Source organism: Paroedura picta, chromosome 5, assembly GCF_049243985.1.
Source record: "Paroedura picta isolate Pp20150507F chromosome 5, Ppicta_v3.0, whole genome shotgun sequence".
NCBI classification, from domain to species: Eukaryota; Metazoa; Chordata; class Lepidosauria; order Squamata; family Gekkonidae; genus Paroedura; species Paroedura picta.
Genome location: NC_135373.1, coordinates 90,784,817 through 90,811,436, shown reverse-complemented (window position 1 = coordinate 90,811,436; position 26,620 = coordinate 90,784,817). Strand labels below are relative to the sequence as shown.

Here is a 26,620-nt window from a genome sequence, read left to right as displayed (position 1 = left end):
ATCTATGACAGAGCTTCAGAGAATCCAACCCTAGTATTTAACTGGATGAGCTCCCTTGCCACTTTGAAGTCCCTTCCTATTGGGCATCTTCGGAGGGCTTGTCTCATCAATCATCATTGGTTTCTTTCAGGTAGGGTGTGATTGGTAGTCAAAGTTTCCCCAAGATTCTCTTAGCAGAATCCCTTCACGTGACCTCACATGTTAGGTGCCTTCCCAAAACTCTGAAAGTAGCCCTACTGTCCTAGGGCTGCCTCTGACACTGCAAAATTTTTCTCTTCATCTGCCGTGGTTTCCCATTGCAGAAGAGGAGCCTCAATGAACTGCCTCTCTCATGGCTGTCTGACCGACCAATGACTTTGAGCACTGCTTGGACTCCTCTTTCTTGGAACTAGGGGGGGGGGGGGGAGGGCAAGACCCTCTAGACAGCATTTGATATAACATCTGTTACGGAGCTGATAGAATTCAGGTGTCGGTGTAGTGTCCTGCCCTGCCATTGCAACAGTTTCAGTGCCATAGTAGAGATAATGATGGAATGAAATACTGTGCAAAATAGCTACATTCTCCTTTTGTGAAGTAAGATACACATAGTTGCCAGAACGTTGCAAAGTGCACTCTCTGGCTGCAAATGGCATCTCCATAACTTCATGTTTGTTGGCATTATGATCTGAGCACCATACTGTGAGGTATTCATGGAAGAGCTTTCTTCTTTCTGTATAGAGGATTATTATGCAGCAAAGTGAGTGTTAGCAGTGTCTTCATGAAAGTACTGCTAAGCAAGCAAATGAATTTTGAAATGGATGAAGACCAATGATGTTTTTCAGGGCTGATAAAGAAAAAATTGCGCTTCAGAAGAAACTCAAGAGCAGCGGTGTGACTGTTGATCATGTCATGGGAGTACGGGCTTCAGAGTCAGAGAGAGAGCTGGAAGAGCTCCAGAAACGAAATACAGCTTTGGAGAATGAGATCAGTCACCTGAAGTAAGAATTATTTTCAGAAGGCTGCTGAACCTTAAGTGCTTTCTATTTGCTTACCTCCCTCCGCCATTCTCTAATGTGTTATAAAATGTAAGATTATTTTCAAGGAGAAAATTTTTTCCTTGGATGCTGAACAGTTTTGGGGAACAAATAGTAGCATGGTGTAAAAATCACAATATTGGGCCGTTTTGGATACAGTTAGACCCTATGCAGAATTAACCCCGTCTTATTAATTTGAATTGATTTAGATTGGACTGAAGAGCTGCTGAGGCTTTATTGAGACATGAGGATGTCTTCCAAAAAGGGGATGCTTTTTATTGGGTGGATATATATAATAAGATACAAGGACTCTTAAGACACACTCTTGTTACTGAACAAAGTGGGCAATGTCACATTCCTACATTAGGTTTTAAGATAAGGTATACTTAGTATCAATAGAAGCTTAAGTTTGTCAGTTCAGTTACAACTGTGAACTGAATGGTTGTCTTCTGCCCCACGTTATATTTGGTTAACAGGTTGGGGACACTGTTTACTAATGTACAGCTGACAGTACCTAAATTGTCAAACATTTTCTAGACTTTTCTTTATGTATACTGCCCCTAAAAGTAATCTTTCATCAACTACAATATTTAATGTAAAAGGATTAAGGTGTCAATATGCCTGAGTACTGTATTGTTTGATTATTCTGGGTGACATACAGAGCAATATTGCATGATATTAAATTAAATTAAATTATGTGGCTACCCTTAAAGTCAGTATGCACTTACTGTTCCTGATTCTTAAGCAGGTTAAAGAAACTGTAGAACTGCTTCTCCCCCTCTCTGTGTCACTCTCCCCCTCCACTTAATTAAAGTAAATCCACAATCTCCTTTAATATCAACTTTGACACTTCTTCAATAATAACATTTATGTACTCCTCTGTGTAGGACACAATATGCTGTACCTCGTGATTCTGTTGTGGAAGACTTACACTTAAAAAACCGATACCTGCAAGAAAAACTTCATGTTTTGGAGAGACAATTTTCTAGAGAGACTATTTCAAGGCCTTCAGTAAGTTACATTATTTTTATTGCAGCTGAATTGTGCAGCCAAATTTTACATCCACGTGCATAATGTGAAATCTGTTGTACACACTCTTGTTTCTTTTTCTTACTGTCATTTGGCTGTCAAGTCTGCTATCTGTGTAGATGCTTCATTTTCTTAGTTTGGGCCCCCAATATTTCATTAGCTATGGTTTTATAATAAAAAGATTTAATGTTCAAATAGACATGGTATTACCCCACTGCCCTCTTCAGGATGGCCCAGGCTATCCTGATCTCATCAGATCTCAGAAACTAAGGAGAACCTGGATAGTTCTTGTTTAGGAGACTACCAAGGAACTCCCAGGTTGCTAATCAGAGACAAGCAACAGCAAACCACCTCTGTTTATCTCTTGCTTTGAAAGCAAGGTGGCTCCTACTTGATGGTATTGTCCACCAGACACTATGTGTCTTGAGTAAGTGGGGAGGAAGTATACAAACCATAAACTGATTTCCAATCTTATCTCAGATAGAAAAGGGAAAATTTGGTCTGAAAAGTGATTGATTACACAAAGTAGTATTTTAGTTTTATCTTTGGTACAGATTATAAAGTGAAAGTAACATTTGAATTTGATAAAATAATTGCTGAAACCAGATACATTAAATTAGTATCACCCAAAAATCAAATTCAGTGGTGTGAATTACTACCAAAGGAACTATAAGAATTTTGGACTTTTAAATGTATTTCTCAAGATATAACTGAGGAGGAGCATGGGTTATTTAAAAATAATGTTTGGAGAAAATAGAGATGAATTATTCTTCCATTCTGAAAATTCTAGAACTTCACTCAGTAAAATTATGCGCTAGTAGTTTGAGGGTAGACCATATTATTTTACATATATTGCCATTTGTGGAATTTGTGGCTGCAGGACACAATGATGGTTGATAAGCCAGTTTGGTATAGTGGTTAGGAGTGCGGACTTCTAATCTGGCATGCCAGATTCGATTCTGCACTCCCTCACATGCAGCCACCTGGGTGACCTTGGGCTCACCACGACACTGATAAAGCTGTTCTGACCGAGCAGTAATATCAGGGCTCTCTCAGCCTCACCTACCTCACAGGGTGTCCGTTGTGGGGAGAGGAAAGGAAAGGTGACTGTAAGCCACTTTGAGACTCCTTTGGGTAAAGAAAAGCGGCATATAAGAACCAACTTTTCTTCTTCTTCATAACATATGTGATAGTAAAATATAAGAAATAGACAAATTAATGGAGGACACCTTTGTGAACCGTTGTGAACTGTTCTGGCTCTGGAGCAGTATACCTCCACATAATAGAAGCTAAGGAGAAATTATGAAAGAGAGCTACTACCTTGATGCCTTGCTTATCAGTTTAGCAGAAGAAACTGACCAGATATCATTGGAAACAAAATGTTCAACTGGATTGACTGGTGTTAGAAACAGAATTTAATTTTTAAGCTTTGAATGTAGGAGCTTTCTGCGTTTAAAGACCAGTGAGGGAAGTGAAGGTGAACTTGAGGAATGAGTTTGTGAACCTGGAATGAGTTTGTTTTTTCTAATCAGTAAGGATCAGAAATGTATGTCATCCTGATTATGGAATTTCTTTTTTTAGTTCAAGCTTATAATTTGTGAGTGAGGTCCTATTATAAGAACATAAGAGCCGTGCTGGATCAGCCCAGTTTTCCATCTAGTCTAGCATCCTGTCTCAACAATTTCCTCTGGAGGTTTATCAACTGGGCATGGAGGCTGAGGCCTTTCCTTGATGTTGCTTCCTGGCACTGATGTTCATAGGCAGTAAGCCTGCAAATATGGATATTCCCTTTAGGTGCCATGGCTAGTAGCCACTGATCCACAAATCTGTTTGATCCCCATTAAAACTGTCTATTAACGTGTAAAGGTTTTACCCCTTTTTTTCTCCATTCCAATCGACTGCTTTTCTTTCATGCTACCTTCCACCTGTACCTAGAGTTCTCCAGGTGACACAGTTGCAGTTGCTAATACTGCCTTGACTGCTTACAGACTCACTAAGCAAAAATGTTTGAACTTTCCACCTGAGAAAAGTCCACTAAGTAAGGCCAAATTGCGTCGTCATGCTTCTGTTAGTACGATGAGCACAACCGTTGATGAAGTCGATGAGGGAAAATACACTGCTGAGGAATCCCATCAGGTTGCTGAAGATGTTGCTGTAGTTCCCAAAGAGCCATTTGAAACTGGGGGCGAGCCGAATGATTTAGAGGCAGAATCAGAAGGCAAGAAGAGCAGCTCTTTGAAAATGAACTCGACTGAAGAGAATGCTGAAAAAGAAAGGGCCCAAGAACGTGAAGAAAAGAATCCTGACCATGAATGTGAAATAGACAAGGAAGAAAAGCAGGATGACACAGAAGGAGGAAGCAGACCTGAATCTTGTCACGATAGGAAGAGCTGTGCTCAGTCTGACTCCGAAGCGGATGCTGTTCCGCACCCTGAATCTGAAACAGAAACTGAAAAAAAGGCCAGTGAGATGGTGGTAGAAGAGGCACATGAGGGCCCTCAGATAGATCAAGAGAGAGCTGGATCTGTCACAGAGCTTTGTGAAGTTCCACAGGTTTGCCACCAGCACCTCCATCCCCTGCTTTTCAGTATTCCTTTGTGTAGCTAATCCTGACTGGTAACCTGGTGATTCCGTAGTGCTGTTGTTACCCTGTCATTTCCTAATACAGCCTACCAACCTACAAGATCTGTTTAGTAACTTCCCAATCCTTTTTGCTTATATAGTACATTAGTGCAACACATTATTCCAGATATATTACAATAAGTATTAAAGTGTAGGACTGTGTCTTAGAGATAAATGTTCCAGCTTATATTTTAGTGGCTCATATCCAATGTACCTTGAGTGATGTGAAGCTCATGGAATAGGACTTCTAATCTGTCCCCTCCTGTAGCCACCTAAAATTCTGCTCTTGAGGGTCAGATTGTCTTCATGAGCAACATAAGGAACAAAGTAGTGGTTTTTCAGTGCATTGGGGGATTGGGGGTGGGGGGAATCACTACAAATTATCTCTCCTCCCCTGCCCACGAAAAGGCACTTGAATCAGTGTAGGTAGCTAGCCACTATCTTTTATAGTTGATTGTAAGAGCATTTTGCTGTTTGGGTTTTTTTTAAGTTTATCACAATATCAGTTGCCTACTTGCAAATAATAGTGTGTATAATTTTTACTCCCCTGAGTTGTCTGTTTGCTCACACTCGTAAATTCATGGTTCTGTCTTTGGTTCTTGAAGCATTTTCTTAATGTACTCAAGCAGGGTGATTCCCTGTTGTCCTTTGCTGTTGTCCAGTTCAGTTAGGTTCCAACTGAATTTCTTGAGATTGTGCAGGCAAAAGTAGACTCTTATTTGTAAAAAAGAAAGTGTTGGGTTTCACAATGCTTAAAGGTTGATTTTTTTTTCATGCTAACTTTGGTAAAATATTAACATTTTACGTTTTGATATGGTAATTTCACCATATTTCTTCTGTCCTTACTAAGACTTCAGGATTGGGGTCTGATGATCTATGCCAAAAAGAACAAGAGCTTCAAAAGGAGAATATAAGATTGTCTTCTGAAAACATGGAACTACGATTCCAGCTAGAACAAGCCAATAAAGACTTGCCAAGATTAAAGGTATATTTTGGTAGTTAATGGGCTGTGACAAGTAAGGAGCCTTTCTACCACTAGAATGAGACGTTCTGCTGTAGGAATTGTCTTTTTTAGCAGAAGGTAGTGGATCCATTTCAAAGGCAAATACAATTTTTTAAAAAAATCTCCCAAGTATGAATGTAGCAAATATTCCAAAATATTAATTAATCTTTCTGCTTTGAATTAGAAATTATGTGTCATCTTTCTTTATAGTGGATTGGGGGGGAGGGGAGATTTCCTTGTAAAAGTGACTCAGAGAGAGAGTAACATTGAATGGATATATTCTCATGCACATCCAAACATGGATCCCTATCTAAATGCTGATAAGACATTTGGATATTCTGTATATCCCACTGCCAATAAATGCAGTGCTATCAGACAGTTTCCCTATTCCAGTGTGTATTTGGGTGCCTGCCTGAGTCATTCTGTCATTTGCATGTACAAGTCTGTTCGTTATATGGACTGGACTTAAGCACTTGTCTGTATATTAAAATGTATTATTGACAAGTATTAGCAACAGCATCTATAACCATTCTCCCACTTTTCCAAAAAACTAGTTGTCAGTGTGAGGGTGCTCCTTGTAAACTGTGAACCCTGAACAACAGTAGCCTCGTATATTTAGTAGATACTTTCTTTGATAGTACTACATACAACATGAGCACTCTATACAGAATATGATAATATTGAATTAAAGACTTGTAACAGTGATTAAGGGATATGAATGTGATAGATTGTGGCAGCTGACAAAGATGATACGACGCTTCACTGAGCGTGAAATTGTACGGGATGTCTGTAAGTGGCAAGCTGGGGATTGCTAAGGGTGGTTTGGCAATAGACACATGACTCTCTGCTGCATGAGAACACCTTTGCATTGGTGTCACTGTGGCAGTAGTGATTACATTTTATCTCTTCCTCTATATGTACCTGATCTTGATTTTCATTTTGTTGTTAAAAAATGTCATTCTGAGAAGACATTTTTCACCTGAATAAGGTCAATTATTTTCACTATTTAGGATCAAGTTGCTGACTTAAAAGAAATGTGTGAGCTTCTCAAGAGAGACAAGGCAGAAGCTGAGCGGAAGTTAGGCAGTGTCAGAGGGGTGAGTATTACAGTGGGGAAGATGTCTTGAGGACAAGGCTGCGGCAATATGTGGCTGTTCACCTTGAAGCTTTTGGATATGTACAGAGAGAGAGAGAGACAGAGAATATGCACAAATTCTATTAGATAGTAAGCCTGTCTGCAGCCAGCATCTTTGGGCTTACCCAAAAGATTCTGCATAGCCAGTAGTTGCTATTTACATTTGGAATAGCAGTTCCCCTGTTTTCAAAGTACCAATGATTTTTCAAATCAATTTCCTATACATTGTAGGGAAGGACTTTTGCTATTTATGTAATCAAAACCCCTGCTGGCCATGATGTTTACCCTTGACCCGGGCCAGGGCCTTTTCAGTCCTGACCCTGACCTGGTGGAAGCAGCTCCCAGGAGAGCTGAGGGCCTTAATGGAGCTATCACAGTTCCACAGGGCCTGTAAAACACAACTCTCCAACCAGGTCTTTGGTTGAGGCCAAGAATAAGATCTATGAGGCTAAGCATTGATTTTGAGCAATCCCCCTGAGGTGGATGGCTCCTGGGTGGGGAAGTTGCTATGGGGTTATGTTGCCATATGGGTTATGTTTATTCTATGGTAAAGATTATGCGGCAAGGGTTTTATGGGTTTATATTACTTGTAACCCGCCTCAAATCCACGGACAGTGGCAGGTTAGAAATATAATAAATATCTTAGTATGTATACGATGGCTGGAGTTAGCTTTATTCTCCTGTAGTATGGACAGTAAGAAGCTTTGATGGATTTCATCAGTTCAGTCATTCACATTGGCTTATGGAATGAATAGCTGGGGTTCATGAAGGAAACCTTCTTAAGGCTTTTCTTGTTCTCCTTGAGAGTTCTCCTGCAGCTGTCATTAGCAGAGGGTGACCCACTACATATTAGAAGCTTGCCATGATTCAAGACAAGTTCCCTGTTACATACTGCTTACTGCTCTCTCCTGACTACTGTAGGTCAGTTTCATGGCTATTACTCTTTGGGCATTCATTCCATACAGAGAAAAGCACAATGGTCTTTTAGTAGCTTAGATAAAATTGGCAGAGGTTCATAAGTGAGAAAGTTTGTGGATTAAGGCTCATGCTGGGGAAGCCTCTGGGGATGGACTTGGTTCTTGTAACTAGTACAAAATGTTTACCATAGACTAATATACCAACATCTTTAACTCCATCATCTGTAGTATTCCACCAAGCAAATAGTAGTATAGTCTTGTTAGTATAGAACCTGGTCCCTGGGTGTATCAGTTAATTACAGATATGCTGTAAAAATAAGCAGTTGGAAGCTGTTTCTATCTTGCTAAGCTTGATAGCTTTTCAGGGATGTCTGACAATTCACTGAAAAAAATTGTGTTGGAATTAGACTAGTGGGCCATGTAATCCAAATAGGCTATTAGTTGTTATTTTCCGTCCTGTGCTCTCTTTGTTTATGGTGATAATGTGCCATTTTGTGACCATATATAAGAAGGTGGTTTGTAGCATATCAGTAGCTTGTAAGCAATATGATCTCCCCATTTAGTAGAAATGATAACAGCTGAAGGAAAGAAAATTCAGAAGTCTGTCTTGGCTATTAGAAATAGTTGTCCTACTAGGTTTGTTTAGTTTGTGCAATGAAATGGGGCTTCCGTGAAATGAATTTTTAATGTGGTTTTTTTTAAATAAAGTCTGGAAGAAGTGGCAAAACGGTTCCAGAGTTAGAGAAAACAATTGGTTTGATGAAAAAGGTTGTTGAGAGGGTCCAGAGAGAAAATGAAGAGCTAAAAAAAGCACCAGGAGTGGTCTCCAGTGAGAAAATCACCAGCCTTGAACAAGAAAATGAGTGTTTAAAGGTAACAGAAAAAATAAAAGCCCAAAACTAGATTTCCATAGCCATAAATATTATTTGCCTTAATATCAGGCTATAAATGTAGAATTCTTTCTGACAATTGGCCTCCAAGGTGGCATATAATTTTTAAAAATCTCTACTCAGTAAATTGGGCAGCTATGCTATAATGTCTCTCCAGCCTCTTGCTACAATTGTTTCTGTTTTAAGGTCTCTGCAGTGCTCCTAGTAACACAACCATCTGCAAAATGTGTCACCCTGCAGGCAATGCTGGGTAGCAGCAGATGTTTTAGACCTCAAGGGTCTTTACCCAGGCAGTCTGAGAATCTGTGGTTCCTCATCCTTCCCAGCAACAGTGGTGAATGATGAAGGCACTGAAGGAAATCCCCTTTCCAATCCATGCAAATATTTATTTCTCATTCTAAAGACATTACAATGTACTGCTATATACGTAGTAATGTATGCATAACACTTGAAGAAAAATCACTGTGAGCTTTGCAATGTACTTAAATGGTCACTGTAATTCGCATATTTTCACACTATCAACAAGATAACCACTATTCCTTTTTGTTTTTAACCTGTGAAAAAATTAAGTCTGAATTGGAAAAACTGAAACTTAATTTTGGAGGTGAACTGAGTATGCGCTATGAGTTGAAGACTAAAGGCACAGAAAAAATCATTGCAGAAAATGAGAGAATAAGGAAAGAGCTGAAAAAGGTGCGGATATAGAAATCTATAATTTATGATTTTTAATGCAGTTTGGGTTTTTATGAATGCAAAAATATTTTTGTCTTGAAATAGATATGCCTTCTTAAATATGCCCTCTTAAATTGCTTATTTAACCCCCATTCCGCAAGGAATTTCATCTATGCAACTACTCATTTTTATAAAAATTTTCCATAGGAAGTGGAGAATGGAGAGAAACTACGAATTGCAAAGAACAGTCTTGCGATAATGAATGAGAAATTGACTGTAAAACTGGAGGAGACAGTAAGAAAGTTAAGCTTGGCTGAGAGCAGAAACCCACAACTTGAGGGAGCTGACAGCAAGGGATGGAAATCCATTGTCATCACAAGGTAGGAGCTGAAAAGTAGCTATGCCCTATGCCAGCACATGAGCCCTATGGAAGTGGGAGGAGACAGGTACTTCACCTACATTCCAAACACAGGTGATCAAGTCAGCAGACAGTTATTTGACTGGCATAGCTATTCTGCTGATAGGAAAGCAGTGATATTGATAAAGGTACGGATATAGAAATCTATAATTTATTATTTTTAATGCAGTTGGGTTCTTACGAATGCAAAAAGATTTTTGTTTTGAAATAGATATGCCTTCTTAAATATGCCTTCTTAAATTGCTTATTCGACAGCATATTGTATTATTGTATTGTTGTATTAATATATGGTTGGTTTTTATCAGTTTTAATGGGATATTGGGGGGGGGTTAGCCGAATTTTGTAACCCACCTCGAGCCTTTAGGGGGAGGCGGGTAATAAATAAAATTAATAATAATAATAATAATAATAATAATAATAATAATAATAATAATAATAATAATAATAATAATAATAATAATAATAATAATAATAATAATAATAATAATGTAAAGGTATCCTCTGTGCAAGCATCGGGTCATGTCTGACCCTTGGGGTGATGCCCTCTAGCGTTTTCATGGCCGACTCAATACGGGGTAGTTTTGCCAGTGCCTTCCCTAGTCATTATCATTTACCCCCCAGCAAGCTGGGTACTCATTTTATTGACCTTGGAAGGATGGAAGGCTGAGTCAACCTTGAGCCGGCTGCTGGGATCGAACTCCCAGCCTCATAGTCAGAGCTTCAGACAGCATGTTGCTGCCTTACCACTCTGTGCCACAAGAGGATCTTATCTGTAAACCGCCCGTGGCGCCGCGGGTGCCACAGACTAAATAAAAGAGTAAGGGCTGTTGGGGAGGAGTTAGGGCAGGCCCTGTCCGGGATAAAAACTCGGCGGGGCCAATCAGGAGCCGCGATTTGCGGAGGGTGGGGGGTCAAGCCGACCTTCTCTCGCCCCCGGCCTCCTGATTGCCCCCTCCGAGTGTCAGTCTAAGAGGTGAGGGGGCCGGGGGAAGAGCCTTCGCTGTCAAGAAGAAGGTGAGTGGGCCGGGGGAAGAGCCTTCGCCCTCAAGAATTAGGTGAGGGGGCCGGGGGAAGAGCCTCCTTTCCCTGGCCTGACAGTGAGGAAGCCAGTTGGGAGGCTGCATTTTGAAGTCCCTCACCGGAGTGCTTGCAGATGGCTGGAGTTTTAACTACTTGGGAGGCGTGAGGGGCCTCCTGACCCGCCCACCCCCACCCCCACCCCTACCTGCTTCTCAAAACAAAGATAGGCAGTCACACAAAGAGGTCATACAGAGGACCTGGAGACAGAAAGCGTTAGAGATTAGTTGTTATTGTCCCCTGTGGAAAGAGGGGCAAAGATGTTGAGTGAGTGACAAACTCTGTGACATAACACCAAGAGGAACAGAGAGGCAAAGGTTCCAAGACACAGAAAGCAGCAGACAGCGACAGAGTTAGCCTTCTCCAGCCACTGGGAACTGCCTGCGGGGCCTCCCCCTCCTCCCCCACCCAGCCCTCACACCAACACTTTACGCCTGCCTCGAGAACTGCCGTCTCTCCAACTCTCCCCGCCCCTTCTCGATCCCTGCAGCCGCGGTGGGGGGGGGTTGGCACATCCTTTCTATCTCTTACAATCTCTCTCTTCCTCTGTGATACTCTCTTTGTCTTTCCCTCTATTTCTCTCTGTATTTGCCTCTCTTTTTCTACCTTTCACTTTCTTTTTCTTTCCCTTTCTTACTTCCTTCCCATCTCTATGTTTTCCTTCCTCTCACAGTCTTCTCCCCACCCTCTTCTGCTTCTTGAGACCAACATGGGTCGCAGACATCCTGGCTAAATTCCCCACTCTGTCATCAAGTTCTCCACCCTGATCCTACCTTCAGTGCTCACACACACACCCTCCTTCATCAGTCCCAGGAAATCTGATTTCCATCTTTCTACCTCTCACCAAATCATTCACAGGAGACTTCATGCCTTCTCCACCTGGCCAGCTCTGTCAGACCCTCCACAGGATTACAATCACTTTGGAGTCCAAATATCCCTGTTTACTTTTATTATACAGTTGCCTTTGTCTTTGTCGAGAGTTCTTCCCAGTGCCACTGAAATTTGTTCCGCTGCTTCAGACCAACTTCAGTCACATACATGCAGGAACTGCTTGATTTCTGGATCTGCTTGCTTTCTTTTTCATCTGGCCGGCTCGATGACACCCTCAACAGGATGAAATCCACTTTGATCTCTGAGTATATCTATGTTTCCTTCAACAATACAGATGCTTCTGTGTTCGGAGGGGGGAAGGTGGCATTAAGGTGCCACTGGACTCTAGATTTGTTGTGCTGCTTCAGACCAACATGGGTTACAGACCCACTTGGCCATCTAAGTATCCCTATGTATCCTTTCAGAATATTATTCTTTGTGCGGGGATCTTAACGGTGCCACTGGACTCTAAATTTGTCCTGGTCTATCACACCTGCATGGGTTGCATATATTCCGGATAAAATCCCCACTTTGCCATCATGTCCCCCTCCCAGATTAAAAACCACACTTCAACCCATTTCTCTTTATTTCGTTCTTTTTTCTTATTACACTCTCATGCCTCCAAAGAACTTTGCTGGTATCACCCTCCAACCCTGCTCTTCTAGGACCCCCACCCAAACCACTCCCTCCAGCATGACTGGACAATGCCACTGCAAAGAAAAACAATACAAAAACCCCCACATCATCATACCACCTTCAAATAAGCCCACCTAACTCCGTACACGTTACCCCCTCCCACCCTCCTCTGGACCATACATCCATTCACTACCTTTTCTACACAACAAACTATTTCCTCCCTCCATCACAAACCACTACTCCACATTCCCCTCTACTTCCTCTATACTTATCTGACCCTCTCCCACCCATTCTGCCAAAAACCCTACACTGTACCTCACACAAGCCCACACACAAAACACTGTCCCATCAACCCTTTCTAGCGCCCGTTGTATTTACGAGCACAACGGGCTTTAAATCTAGTATAATAATAATATAGTATTAATGCTATATAGCTGGAGGGGCTCATAGAATTATTAGAGATGTTTTTACTTGTACAAGGCAGTGTACCATCAGTTCTGCCATAGAATCATAGAATCATAGAGTTGGAAGGGGCCATACAGGCCATCTAGTCCAACCCCCTGCTCAACGCAGGATTAGCCCTAAGCATCCTAAAGCATCCAAGAAAAGTGTGTATCCAACCTTTGTTTGAAGTCTTCCAGTGAGGGGGCACTCACCACCTCCTTAGGCAGCCTATTCCACTGCTGAACGACTCTGACTGAGAAAAACTTTTTCCTGATATCTAGCCTATATCGTTGTAATCTAGCCTATATCGTTGTATGCCATCTTAACAAAGAGACAACAGTGGTTTGATAAAGAGTACAAGGATGTCAAATGGACTTTTCAGCAATGTCTCAGATGTGTCCCTTCAGAGAGTGACTCTGGCATGTTGCTAAAACTACTAGATTTTTAGATCAGTGATCAAAAGAAGAAACATGAATCAAATGAAAGATTGGAAAATTGAAAACTCTAAAAACAATGGTGTTAGAGCCAGCTCGGCGTACTGGTTAAGAGCGGCGGCTTCTAATCTGGTGAGCCAGATTTGATTCCCTGCTCCCCCACATGCAGCCAGCTGGGTGACCTTGGGTTTGTCACAGCACTCTCTAGAATTAATCTGGTGGTTAAAGTACCTGAAACAAGGAAGTGTGCTCTCATTGTTCCTTTAGTTTGAGAAGGGTCATTCAATGCATGCAAGTAATTATAGGCCTATTAGTTTGCTACCTATAATTAGTAAACTATATGCTTCCTGCTTGTATTAGAAGTTAACTTATTGGCTATACTTTGAATCACTGATAAACATAGAGCAAATAGGCTTCAGCCATAGATCACAGTATCATTCTATCCCAATTTCTACATTCTACGCCATTCTATGGTGGCTGCCAGAGAGCCTAGGGGCCACAGCAGCAGTGAAACAGCCTGGAAGCTGGGCCAGGCAGCAGCTACCAGAGAGCCCAGGAGCTGCGGTTGTGATGAAGTGGCCCAGAATCCACACTGACCCAGGCAGAAGCTGCCAGAGAACTCGGGCTGCAGCAATAACAAAGCAGCTTAGGAGCTAGGCCAGACCTGCTGGCAGCTGCTGGAGATCCCTAGGGCTGCTTCAGGCTCAGGGGGTGGGGATAGGCTCCCACTTGTAAATAGTATATTTACCAACAGATGGCTGTGCAACTACCCTACTTCCAGATGTATTTGTGTCCACTCCCACTTTCAGGCCTTTCTGTTGTCAGTTTCCCCAGAAAAAATAGATATGGCCGCTAGTACATTCAGTTTCTATCACAAACAGATTTCTGTGATAGGACTTATGCATTGTGTCAATTGTAGGCCTATGTCTTATTTTTGTTTTTGCTTGTTTTAGTGTTATAAAGATTCTGTTATAGTGTTGATTTTTTTGCAGTACTTGCTTAGCATTTCAGTTCAAGATTTTGGGTCTGGAATCATTATTGCTGAGTGGATCTTAATTTTTCAGAATGTATGAAAATAAGATGAAGGAAATGGATGCTGATATTGCTAAAAAAAATCAAACCATTAGTGAACTTAAACATGCACTTCGGAAAGCAACAGATAGTGAAGAAAAAACAGAAAACTATATTCAAGACTTAAAAGCGCAAGTGAGTGCAACTTTCCTTTTCTAACCATTTAATTAAGTGTATATTATTGACAGATTTCTTAATGTATAATGGTCCTTTGTTAGAATATCTTAACACTGGTGTTTCCCCCAGCTTAGAGAGTGGTCTTTACTTGAGGTAGCAGCAAATTCTGGTCCCATTGAGTTTGTGGGAGCCAACAGTGAGCCTCATTTAGGGACAGTGCTCAGTAGGCTGTTTCCAGCAGAGCTTTTCCTCAATCAAAGACTTCATATTCTAGCTTTCTGAAGAAATGCAAGAAGGGGAGGACTCCAGATCCAGGTTCAAATCCTCACTGTGCCATAGATATTTGCTGTATGATCTTGGGCCAGTCATTCTCCTTCATGGGATGGTTGTGAAGATAAAATGGAAAGAATGATGTGAGCTGCTTTCTCTGCTGAGAAGGTAGGGTACTAATGAAGCTGTAGAATGGGAGGGGAAGAAGGAAAGCAGGGAAATGGAAGAGGATATGGAGGCTATCAAGAAGAAAGAAGAAATAGTCTGGGAAAGGGGATATGGGGGAAAGTAATCCCTAGAAATTCTTGCAGGTTCTTCACTTTATAACCATATGACTTCAGATGTTTTGATTCTTAAACTACAACCAAGAGAGGGAGAACCAGTCAACTTCTTACTGCATTCATAATTGAACGTAGGTTCTCCCAGATGCTTTGAAATAATTCCCTCTGGAACTAAGCTTTATTTAACAGTGTTAATAAAATGAAGTTAAGTATATGACAACAAGGGGACTAAGGGTATATAAAGGATATAAAATTCAAGTACAATCTTAATGGGAAATTATATTTCACAGCTTCACATGTCATCTCTTTGATGGCTGCCATTGGAAGAAATGTTTGCTTAACCATCAATGGAGAGGCCATGGCACAATAGTAAAGCTGTTGCTTGGCATGCAGATCCTTGGTTCAGTCGCTAGAATCTCCAGCTAAAAGAATATGGCAGTGATGTGGAAGATCTCTGCCTGAAATCCTGGAGCGCCACTGCCAGTTTGAGTAGACAAGGGGTCTGGTTCAATATAAAGCAACACTATGTATATTCATCATTAGTTTTTGTCATTAAAATCAGAGTCCGGTAAAGACCAACAAAGATTTTTTCAAGGCGTGAACTTTCGAGTGCAAGCACTCTTCCTCAGAGTAAGAACCTCCTACATGTTATAGGTTAGTAACAGAATTAATTTTTGCTATATATTCCCACTGTCATGTAGGGGGTTCTTAGTCTGAGGAAGAGTGCTTGCACTCGAAAGCTCACACCTTGAACAAATCTTTGTTGGTCTTAAAGGTGCTACTGGACTCTGATTTTATTGTGCTACTTCAGACCAACACGTTTACCCATTTGAATCTATCCTTTTGTCATTAAAGTTACACCAAGCCAGTCATGGGAAATATCTCCCTTCTAACAAGATGCAATGTATATTGTGCTTTTTATGTAAAGATTGAACTTCTCCAAAACTTTCCTGAGGGTGTCAAAACAGAACAAGGACTTGCCAGAGAACTTCAGCTTCTTAGGTAAGGCACAAAAAATATAACCTCATTTCTTCCCCATAACTGATTTTAAAAAATATCTAGTGACCTGTTTTATGTTGTTGCAGGATAACCAATAATCATTTGGAAAAGGAAAAGGCAGAACTAGCTCACCAGTTGGAGCTTTACCAAAATCAAACTGAAGTTAAGAAAGATAGCTCTGCAGCTGGTAATACTTTATGTATTTCATGGGACAGATCAAATCTTACTTGCTGTTGAACCGCGTTACTTTTATTATTGAGCCCATTGGGTGATGTGCATCTCCCTTGCCCAAACTTTGATAAATCTCACTTTTTCTTGACAAGGTTGATGCTTGGAAAAAGAGTCTTAGAAGGTTTTAAACAACTGGATGGACCAGTGAAATTGGTTTCCTTTATTGCATTTGTATTGGAAACTTTGCCAATTTCATTATCATCACTAAATGCAATGAAATATCTCAGGGTCGATGAGAGTGGAAACATAACTAAGTTGAATACTGAAAGACACTGATAACTTTGATTGTTCACTACTGAGTTTGTGTTCCTATGCTAGATAAAGAACTTCAGCTTAGATTTCTGCTAAAAATATCTACGTAATAGTGAGACAGAAACACAAGCAGTTGTCATAGAGCACTTAAGTAGTGCAATATTGTACAGTATTGCATTCTGGCACTGCAGTTCAGAATCTGTCTTCATTATTTGTGTAAACTGACTGTATTTTCCTCACCAAGCTAAGTTTAACCTGCACATTCTATTCCTGGCTTACTTACAACTTTGAATAAAAGGCACACACACCACTCAGTTACTATCTAAAAACAATGAAATTTCTTAATCTACATGGATGTTAGTCCTTTGTGCTAAAGCCCTCTCTTTTAATATCCAGAGGAAGATGAAAATTACAAATTAAAATCTGAAGTAGCAGACCTCAAGATACAGCTAAAAGCTTCAGATATGGAACAACAGTGCCTTAAGGTTAGTATTGTAATATCCTTGGATCTGATTATCAAGGCTGACCCCTAAGCAGATCTTTAAAAATGTGGGAAACAGGTCTAGTCTCAGCTACAATTTCACAGTTCTGGAAGCCCAGGGGAAATCCCAGACTTGTACAAAAATCATTAAAAATAAAATTGATGCATTACACACTGAGTCTGGACAGCAAATCAGTTTGCAATAATCACCCAAAACCATGAAGAGGCTATGCAAGATGATGAGATGCAGGCAAAAGAGCAAGGTGCCTGCGGGAGAGAGGGAAAGGTCGTTTCCCCCTTTGCCACAGTTCCCTATTGCTCTTGTTCCACATGTTGCTAGTTGGCAAGCATGGAGACTAATCACTATTTTAGAAAAATATCAGGTTCTAAAGCCATAAACCTTAGAGTTGTAACCCAAGGAAGATAAGTTTCAGAAGGTAGCCATATTGCTTTCAAGAGTCAGTGGTCCCTTCGTCATGACACCAAGGAGCTCACTGATGGAAACTTGTGAACAGTGAAATCCAGTAGTTCAGCTAGATGCCAGACGTACACAAAGGTGAATTTTATCCATGCACTTTGCCCACACTCCAGCCAAATGTAAGTACTTTTAGGTTCCATATAATTCAGTGGGAAGAACTGAATATATTCATAAATTATCCATTCAAAACAATGGAACTTAAAAGTATTAATTATATTGACCACCTTCCTTTTAAACAAATAAGTTAAAAGAGAACATGAACATTCCATATACTTTGAGATGAAATTGTTGACAAATGTGTAAAAATGGTACTTTTTCCTCATTAGGAAGAAATCAGGAAGCTAAAAAATGAATTGGATAATTTTGACCCATCTTTTTTTGAGGAAATTGAGGATTTAAAATATAACTACAATGAAGAAGTTAAAAAAAATATCATTCTGGAAGAAAAACTGAAAACTCTTTCTGACCAGTTTGGTGTTCAAATAGATATTCCAGCCAGAGTTTCTATTGACTGAATCAGAAAGGTAGGTATCTACTTGAGGTAGCCAGAGAATGCTGTCTGACTGGAGATGCATCTTGGCCCAGAACTCAGAGCACAAAAACTCGGAGTCAAGCTGGATATTTTCTCAAGAGTGACAAAAATGTGACGCTTATTCCCACTGTGAGCCTCTAGGTAACCTCCTTCAACTATCCCTGCGATGAATGTGAGCCATTTCTTGTTTTCAGGCAAAGTGGGAGGGGAACGAAATAAAAAGTCTGTACTATTGTAAATCTGACAACATGTAGTTACATGTCTTATTGTTGCTAAATTATTTTATTACATTTTATAGATACTCCATTGTTGTATTGCACATAATACAGTTTAAGATTTTTTAATGTTCATCATTATTGTGTTATGTAAACAGTTGGTGAATGCTTATTTGCCTAGTCTCAAATATTTTAAATTGAGGCTATTAGCTACATTATTATAAAGTTTTAATAAGCTCTTAACTTACCAAAGAACTTTACTTCATTCTTTTTTTTTTTGGAATTTGTGATTAAGACCAAATTTTAATTGCATTATCCCAAAATTAGTGAAGCACTCCCCCTCCCCTGAGAAATTATTAAAACAAATAAGCAAGTTGCATCCTGTGTTAAAACAAACATACTTCTACAGAAATGCAGAATTTCTTAAGTAAATATTTTAAAATGTTACACCTCAGGGGTAGCTTCTTGAATTACAGGTTGTATTCTAATAATCTCTGGCAGTGGATCTTATGATTGTGCTCCTCCAAGGGCAAAACCTTTCTCTCATGGAGCACTGTTAACAGAGGATCACCAATCTATGGCTACTAACCTTCAGTTGTAGAAGTTCGTAGTTTAAAGGCGTGTGTATAACTGCAGATACCCAGTAAAGGAACCTGTCCTTTCCAAATCATACCTTCTCATGCAAAATATACAAGAATACCAACTGCTACATCTATTATGTACCTGTCCCAATAGATGTACTACCCAAGTGCTTTAGATTTTAGTATTTGTCAGAGTACAACTTTTGGCACAAGAAGCTGCCCACAAGTGTACACAGTAACACTAACTTAAGTAAAAAAAAATACTCCTGCCATCAAAAGCATCAGCTAGTATAAACCCTGTTCAGTGCTAGGGAGATTTAGGCATCATAACAGGCTAGTAAACAGTAGTTTGATCATTTTAAGTTACACAATGAGAAGAAATTCTAGTTCTATCAATTCCAAATGTTATCTTCCTATACAGATTTATCAATATTCTACACCAATTATTGCAATTATTGAAAACTAACTCTGCAGCAATTAATAACCATGATATTCCAAGTACCTGCCCCTTGCTGCTTTAATGAGGTGTCTCAGATGCTTAACTGTTTGAGACTATAACAGATGCCCAAGATACATAGTTCAGATTTTCCTTTATGGCTCTTCTTTTGTATGAACAGTGATATTAGTTATATTTACACAAGGCCTTGAAGACATTAAATACTATTTACATTTGGACACAATCTGACCTGTTGCTTTAAATGGACAGTAATAAAAATGATATTTTCAAAAAAAAAACTTGTCACAAATCCCATGCTATATCTCTGAGACTACTGAATCTTTGACCATCCAGCTTTGAAAAGTAATTAAAAAGTGTCTTGGATTCAAAATTATAGTCATGGTTGGGCCCACTAAAAGCAACAACAACTGGTTGAGAAGTCAAATGAGGGTCCACAATTGGCCAAGTCAAGCCTAGATGATGCCGATGGAGCTATAAAGAGAAGAAAAACATCATTAACTTATCAGCATTAAGTGCTGGATCATATAGCTAGAACCCATATACATTAAGAGCATCAATTTCTTACTTAAGCATCATCATTTTAAACATTTTGATTCTAAAAAGGATTTGTAGAAAGCGAGAAATTAAAATTCCTCGATTGCATAGTTTGTACACTTTAGCTCTTTCTTCTAAACAATCAAGCAAATGTCTAATCTTTTGGGGAAAGAAAAACAGTAAACTCAGTTGCAGTTGTTCTTAATAAACATCTTGGCCTTTTGGGGGTATTGCACTTGAAACAGTTGTGACTAGGTTCAAAATTACCTTGATTAAATGTCCATTGCTGCAATGCCATACGATTCCTTCAATTTTCCCTTCATTGCATCCATTGAACCAAGAGAGCAGGTCATTGTGATTTAGTGCAGGGGGTGTTTTTATCTGAAATGCTCCATGTGGTACAAGGAGGTGCACAGGATGTTTCTTGCTTCCTAAACCTATTAAAATATTGTTTAACAAATATAACTAGCTTTTACTCTATGACAGAAACTTTATTTCACTGAACCTGTCTTCAAGCCCTGCCTTTATTGTAGTCGTCGTCCCCCGCCTCAATTACTGCACCTCAATTCCTTGACTTCTGTTTTCACAGACCAGTGATTCTTTTCCTTTCCTGTTCTATCAGTTCTGCCCTTGCCAAGAACCTGTAACTCATTCAATGATGGCCAAAGATTTCTCCTCATCTCTGTGACATCAGTACATGTGATATCTGCCAGAGCTTCACAAAAATCTTAATTTATATTGTACTATGTGCCATCTTAGCACTAATTCTGCATTGCTGCACATATTAATGCCTGCCAAAGCCTTATTTTAAAATATATTTGAGGTGCTGAACACACAACATACTTACCATATGGGTTTGCATTAACATTTGTCCCAATAAGTTCCAGTGTTTGCTCTGAAAGATCAGATAATGGTACAGGACGTATTTCCAGCAGCCCAGATTCCTTAGGGTGATGTTTCAGCACAAGACCTAGGTCAAATTCATAGTCGACAACAGAAGTATGCCAGCAATATTGTTTGCTGTTTTTTTCCACGGGCACCCAGCCTGTAAGATGACAAAAAATGTTTTAATAAAATTTTTATAATAACTAATTTTCTCACCCTGTCATTACTTTTAGCAGGTTTCTGAGAAATGCTTTATATAAAAAGAATAATATACAGCTAATTGTATCAGGAAAATCAAATTAGTACTGATTTCTTTTTTAAATAATAGTTTCCTCCGGATCAAGCTGGATTCTGGAGATTTTTTGGTGGAGCAGAACACTTGGACAGGAAAGTGGGGTCACTGTGGGTGGGCAGATAGTTGTGAGGTCCTGCATTGTGAGGTCCCTTCCAACTTTATGATTCGAATCAGCGTGCTAATTGGCAATAGAGATGTGCAGGACCCCAAGATTTTTGCATTTAAAAGGAGAGGAGGAGACAAAGTATTCTTAAATTATTCCAGTTTGGTGTGATCAAGGGGACCAAATTTGGATAAAATCATCTCAGCCTATCTAATATTGTGGAAGTAGACAATACAGATGGAATAAAGTTCTTTAGACAGGAAATATATGCATGCATCACTTGTTATTACTGACTTACTTCTTGATTAATTGCAGCTGAATGTCAAAATGGATGTATTTTAGTAATCAAGATGCATGTGAGAACTCTAAATCAGTGGTCCCCAACCTTTTTATCACCGGGGACCGGTCAACGCTTGACAATTTTACTGAGGCCCCGGGGGGGGGGTAGTCTTTTGCCGAGGGATGTCGCTGCCTCCATCTGAGCCCCTGCTCCACTTGCTTTCCCACCAGCACCCCTGACTTCCTGCTGCCCGCTGGGGGGTGCTACCAGCAGCAGCTGCACAGTGCCATGCTGAGGGGGAGCTCCAGCCATGGTGGCTTCTGGAGAGCACCAAAGGTGAGCCCGTAGCAGAGTGGCAGGGCAGCCCCCAAGGCAGCAGCTGGGGAGGAGGACAAGGAGGAGCCGCGGCCTGGTACCGACTGATCCACGGACCGGTACCGGCTCCCGGACTGGGGGTTGGGGACCACTGCTCTAAATGACTAAAAATAATGTTCAGAATGAACCTTGACATCCATTTGCATTTTGTCTACCTGGAATATGTCCATTTTCATCAGGAAAAGGCTTCCCATTGTAGTGATCTATTGCTTTTGCTGGAATCCAGCATTCAGGGACTGGCTTGAAGTCTTCTTCAGTATCCCAAATAAATCCTTAAAGAATGTCAAATAGTGCTTTTTGTAACTGAAACAATTTTGTTACTATGATGAAATTCTAAACAGTTATTGATGTGGTTTTCTTTAGTTATATTAACACTAAAACTGCTTTAAAAGGGGGCAGGGAGGAGGCACTTCCCCCTGCCAGCTGCTGTTGCGGCAAGGCAGGAGCTGAAGTTATCTAGAAATTCTACCCCTTCACCAGTCACACATAAACAGAATCAAGAGACAGCTACTCTCTTTTTCTAATTCCCTCAAATAGGTATTTCTGACCATGACAAATTGTGGAAAAAATACATGTAAGAACTGAGTGGAAAGAAAAGTGCAAGGGAAATATTAGGGATGATTACTTTGGCCAGCAGCCTTCACCATCCCTTCATTGCCAACCTCTGCTTTCCAAAAGATAATCATAAGAATTGCCACTAACCTTTTGAGTTGTCTACTGAGTACAGGAACCGTTTAAACCTCTTTTCGGCTGGCTTGTTGGGTTTTCTATCCAAGCGAGCCCAAAGATATGGTTGTCCTAAGGTAATAAAACAAGAAACATACGTTATGGTGCGAAAAACCTACTTGATGGACCTTTGAACATCTCCTGCCTGGGACTGAGCAGTCAAACACTGACAATTGAATACCTGAGATCTGCTTGTCAAGTATTCCCTGAAGTCAAGAAGGACTTTGTGTCAGTCAACAGCCTGCCACCATACCAAAAGACTGGAGAGTAGCAAATGTGACACCAATTTTTAAAGTGGGATCCAGAGGGGAACCAGGAAATTACAGGCCAGTCAGCCTATCATCTATCTCTGGCAAATTTGTAGAAACTAATCAAAGACCAGAAGTGTTAGGCACATAGAGGGACAAGGTACCTCCTCAAAGACTCCTGAGAAAATTTAGCAGTCATGGGAAAACAGGATGGGCTCTTTTATTGATTTAAAACTGGTGAGATGCCGGGAAGCAATCCCTACTCCCAAGGGTTAATCCCTATGCCAAGACTGGTTCCATCTCAGCATTAAGAATTGACTCGGTTAATAGTTGCTATTGATTTTGTTTTGTAATGTTATCTTTTAAACATCATGAAACTGTAGGATGTACAAAGTACAATGAACTGCAGTTAAATTGAGGTAGGCTAAACCAGTGGTGTGTGACCTGCCTATGGTTCCCCAGCAAGCTTCCATTGACGAGTGAGGATTCAAACATTGGTTTCCCAGGTCCTAGTCTGATATTCTGACTACTATACCACACAGGCTCAAGGCCATTTAGTGATTCAAACCTGAGTCTCCTAAATGCTAATCTAATGCCAGGTTGGTATGTTGTTATCAGCCCACATTTTTTTACCCGCTTAATGAAATTTCCATATCTTTGAGAAAAAGTTGGTCCCCAAAACCTCTAAAGATCTGCATGTGTGTTCCACATCAACAATAACTCAACTATAACACTGCCCACTTGGTTCTACAGAAGAGCATTTGGACCTTATCTCAAATTATGAGTACAGCCCAAGGACAAATGAAACTTCTCATGTCATATTTCCTTGCTGGTTAAACTGGAACCCTTACCGGTACATTCTTCCTATCGTAGCCTCTTTTGTGACCTGGCTAGAGCCCTGACTCCCATCCTGAAAGCCTCAGAGGAAGTAGCATTTGGTGTATCTTGAATTATGTATGTCTTATGAATACAATAAGAAAGCTCTTTGATATTACCTTTATACAGAGTTACGTAACAGCAAGTTCCATCCACCTTTTCAGTTGGAATTGCATTGTATATACCTGCATCTAATGCCTTCTCAGTAATTGTTTCAGTGGCCAACACCTTAAAAGGCTGAGAAGAAGAGAGTCATAAACCATTTTGCCAATATAGTCAGGGCAAGTATTAGAAATACTCAAGAGTAAAATTACCAAGGAGAGGCAAAGCAATCTTTGCCTTCAAGTAATACCCAGGATAAGTCAGAAAGTATTACTACTAAGGTTTCAGCTCATACATGCATGGGCTTACTCCAAACAAAACATTTCAAATAGTTTATTCTAAACAAAACTTTTTTCTCAAAGGACAAAGAGTGATCACTGGGGCTTATTTTGAAGATCTTTCAAGAAAACCGAAAACTATTGGTGATATAAAGGCCAGGGACGTTGCATTAAGGAAGTTTTACCCATCACTACAAAGTATCTGCTCATTCTTCAGAAGTAGCAAGGGCTATACTACGAGAAGTTCATTGGGAATCCTTACACCATCCACCCTATAGCCCTGGTCTTGCCCCTTAAGACTTCTTGTTCCCAAAACCTAAACAACATTTAAAATGAACATGATTTGAGACCCTCGAAGATGCCAAAACTGCTGTTTGACATGGTGTAAAGTGAAGAGCATAACATTCTTTAGGGAAGCAGCAAGATCTTCAGAAGTATAAAGACCTAGATGAAGGATATGTCAAGAAACAATAGTTTCACATTTTGATAGTTTTGATTAATAAAGGTTTTTGTAGCAATACTTTTTGACCTACCCTGGTAGTTCAGGGTCTAATACAACTCTGGGCGTCTATTTGACAAGCCAGGAAAATAAAACTGCCCAATTAACTTAGTGTAGTTTTTAAGTTGCTTTCAGAAAGAAGTCAGTGTATACTCCTCCTCCTTGAAATACTCCAGCTTAGAATCTTTAAAGATGACACATCCATGGCAACAAAGATTCCATGCATCATTTATCAAGGAAACAACAGTTGCTTTCAAGATTCAGTTTGAAATTAGAAGCCACATCACCAAAATGGTAAGAACTTATGTACCACAGGGATAATGTTAATGATGGTCACACTGAAAAACAAGTCCTCATTCAAAACTCTTGGTTGATGACATGCTAAATGTACAAAGGGAATGTTTAAAAAGTTAGCTATTATATTTTACAGTTAAGGTCACTTCTGAGGACTGTTTAACTGAATTAGCTATTATGTATGGTGTTTGAAGATTGAAGATATAGTTCTTGTGGGGGGAAAGAATCTCTAGCTACTCCACTTTGGGACACTGGTCTGTTCTTGGATAGGCATGAGAAAGGCACAGTATCCACATTGGGGGGGGGGGGGGTCCAGAACATCCAAATATTGCATCCTAACATTCTAAAGCAGCAGCTGTAACTTTTTTTTTTTTAATTCTCCCCTGTAGTGTGAGGCGGCCCTCGGATGTTTTAGGTAAGGCCGGGACTTTGAAGGGAGTCCTAGAATGCCCATTATGCAATCCCTTCTAGCTTCTGTCCGGCAGGTTTGCTGGGAGAGGAATCTCCTGGCCAACTAATCTCCCTCGGCCTCTTCGCTTCCCCCCCGCGGAGAAGGGGGCACAAACCAGCCATGGCTACTCTCGCGGAATGATAACCGTGCGCAGCACACATGCCGATTAGCCCCGGCTGCGCAAGCGCCCGACGTCCCAGGGTCTTGCCTGCAGAGGCATCCCAAAGTGCGGCCGGAGAAGGGTCTCCAGGAGCAGAAGAGCGGGAGGCGGCAGTCGGCATGCAGGCTGCCAGGCGGAGGAGTTCCCAAGCGGCCTCGGCTCTTGCCTGGAGCCCCCCCCCCCCTCGAGAGTCCTCCCTCTCTGCAGGCAGTACCTGGCGCTCCCGCTTGGCCGAGGGCTCCTCCTTCACCTGGGTCACAAAGAGGCAAGGCACCTTCTGCTGGACCGAGCCCAAGCGACTCATGGCCCCGGCCACGCAAACAGGCAGCCGCCAGCCGCCAACGGCACTTCTCAGCTCCGGCTCCTTCGCAGCGCAGCAGCGGCCGCGGCAGGCCCGGCTGAAAGGAGCGCTGGGAAATGTAGTTCGCGACAGGCCGAGAGGCGCGCGCGCGACTGCCGCGGCGTAGTTGGGACGAGGTGGGATCTGGGGGGTTTAAGGCTGCTCACAAATTGTGCTTTCTGGACACAGAAATAACTGGCAGAATTCAGGAAATAATCCCATCCATGCTTTGGAGTTTATTTGCAATACATTTACTGCAAGAAGGTTTTGCGAAAAGACAATAACTCGCTGCAGGCCCCGAGTACAACACAATAGTCTTCAGAGTGCAAGCTGTAAGGTTTAGTAACTCAGCAGAAAGAAGGAGGAGACGCAGGCTGAACTGCAAGAGAAAAAAAAAAACACCCAATAAACGTGAGCACGAGAGAACGTGCCACAGCTCCCGCTATAAAGTGAAGCATACTTGTTTTTGCTTCTTCAACTATAATATATATTTACATAAACTGCATCGTATTTGACATGTTTACCTTGTATTTATGTACATGGTAGAGCAAGCAACAAATGGCTGCACTGATGTATAATACATAAGGAAACCAAGTGGCCTTTTAGTGCCCCTAACAGCATATGAAGTTCAACGTGTATGAGCAACATATTTCCTGTGGACCAGACACTTGTACTACAGGAGGTGTGGCCACATAGCAAGAGGATACAAATATAGATAGAAAGTAGCAGCTGTTACTGAAATTTCAGGCCATGTTTTAGTTAATTTCTTTAACAATCTATACAGCCTGCAGTGGCCTCTTAAACCTATTCAGTTATATAAAACCCTGGTTGCCAGGCAACATCCTCCCAATATTTGTTATATGTCTTAATTATTTTAAACATCCCCCACCCTTTAATATGCAACCACCCTAACAGAACCATTTCCTGGCTGTTTGGCTGCTCATTTCTGCCTCATATCATTTCTGTTAAAATGACAGTAGTCAGATTGTTTTTAAAAAAATGTTCCTTCAGAGAAAATGGCTGCTTTGGAGGGTGGACTCATAGCAGTA

At 40.8% G+C, this 26,620-nt stretch overlaps 3 protein-coding genes across 11 annotated transcripts in view; 2 read left to right on the top strand and 1 right to left on the bottom strand.

The window, feature by feature from the left end:
- The window catches only part of CEP290 (centrosomal protein 290), a 75,322-nt gene extending 53,437 nt beyond the window's left edge, over positions 1-21,885 (top strand). For all 4 annotated transcript variants that reach the window (XM_077338980.1, XM_077338981.1, XM_077338982.1 and 1 more), the window contains 12 exons: positions 822-977; positions 1,901-2,024; positions 5,515-5,649; positions 6,678-6,764; positions 8,428-8,592; positions 9,180-9,302; positions 9,489-9,661; positions 14,225-14,366; positions 15,828-15,901; positions 15,985-16,085; positions 16,778-16,866; positions 17,667-21,885. In XM_077338980.1, coding sequence (XP_077195095.1) covers positions 822-977; positions 1,901-2,024; positions 5,515-5,649; positions 6,678-6,764; positions 8,428-8,592; positions 9,180-9,302; positions 9,489-9,661; positions 14,225-14,366; positions 15,828-15,901; positions 15,985-16,085; positions 16,778-16,866; positions 17,667-17,855 — 1,558 coding nt within the window. In that variant the 3' untranslated portion in view covers positions 17,856-21,885. The remainder of the gene's footprint in view (positions 1-821; positions 978-1,900; positions 2,025-5,514; positions 5,650-6,677; positions 6,765-8,427; positions 8,593-9,179; positions 9,303-9,488; positions 9,662-14,224; positions 14,367-15,827; positions 15,902-15,984; positions 16,086-16,777; positions 16,867-17,666) is intronic.
- On the bottom strand, positions 18,136-25,644 carry RLIG1 (RNA 5'-phosphate and 3'-OH ligase 1). Of its 2 annotated transcripts, XM_077338991.1 has the most exons (7): positions 25,446-25,643; positions 23,567-23,684; positions 22,300-22,395; positions 21,753-21,869; positions 20,507-20,704; positions 19,927-20,096; positions 18,136-19,596 (listed from the first exon to the last, which is right to left on the bottom strand). In XM_077338991.1, the coding sequence occupies exons 1-7, from the start codon at positions 25,533-25,535 to the stop codon at positions 19,408-19,410; spliced, it is 978 nt and encodes a 325-aa protein (XP_077195106.1). In that variant the 5' UTR covers positions 25,536-25,643; the 3' UTR covers positions 18,136-19,407. The 2 variants fall into 2 exon arrangements, with proteins under 2 accessions (XP_077195106.1, XP_077195107.1); XM_077338992.1 differs by lacking the exon at positions 21,753-21,869 and having other exon boundaries at positions 25,446-25,644.
- The window catches only part of C5H12orf50 (chromosome 5 C12orf50 homolog), a 28,603-nt gene continuing 26,519 nt past the window's right edge, over positions 24,537-26,620 (top strand). For all 5 annotated transcript variants that reach the window (XR_013231237.1, XR_013231236.1, XR_013231235.1 and 2 more), the window contains exon 1: positions 24,537-24,620. The gene's annotated coding sequence lies outside the window, so the exon portion shown is untranslated. The remainder of the gene's footprint in view (positions 24,621-26,620) is intronic.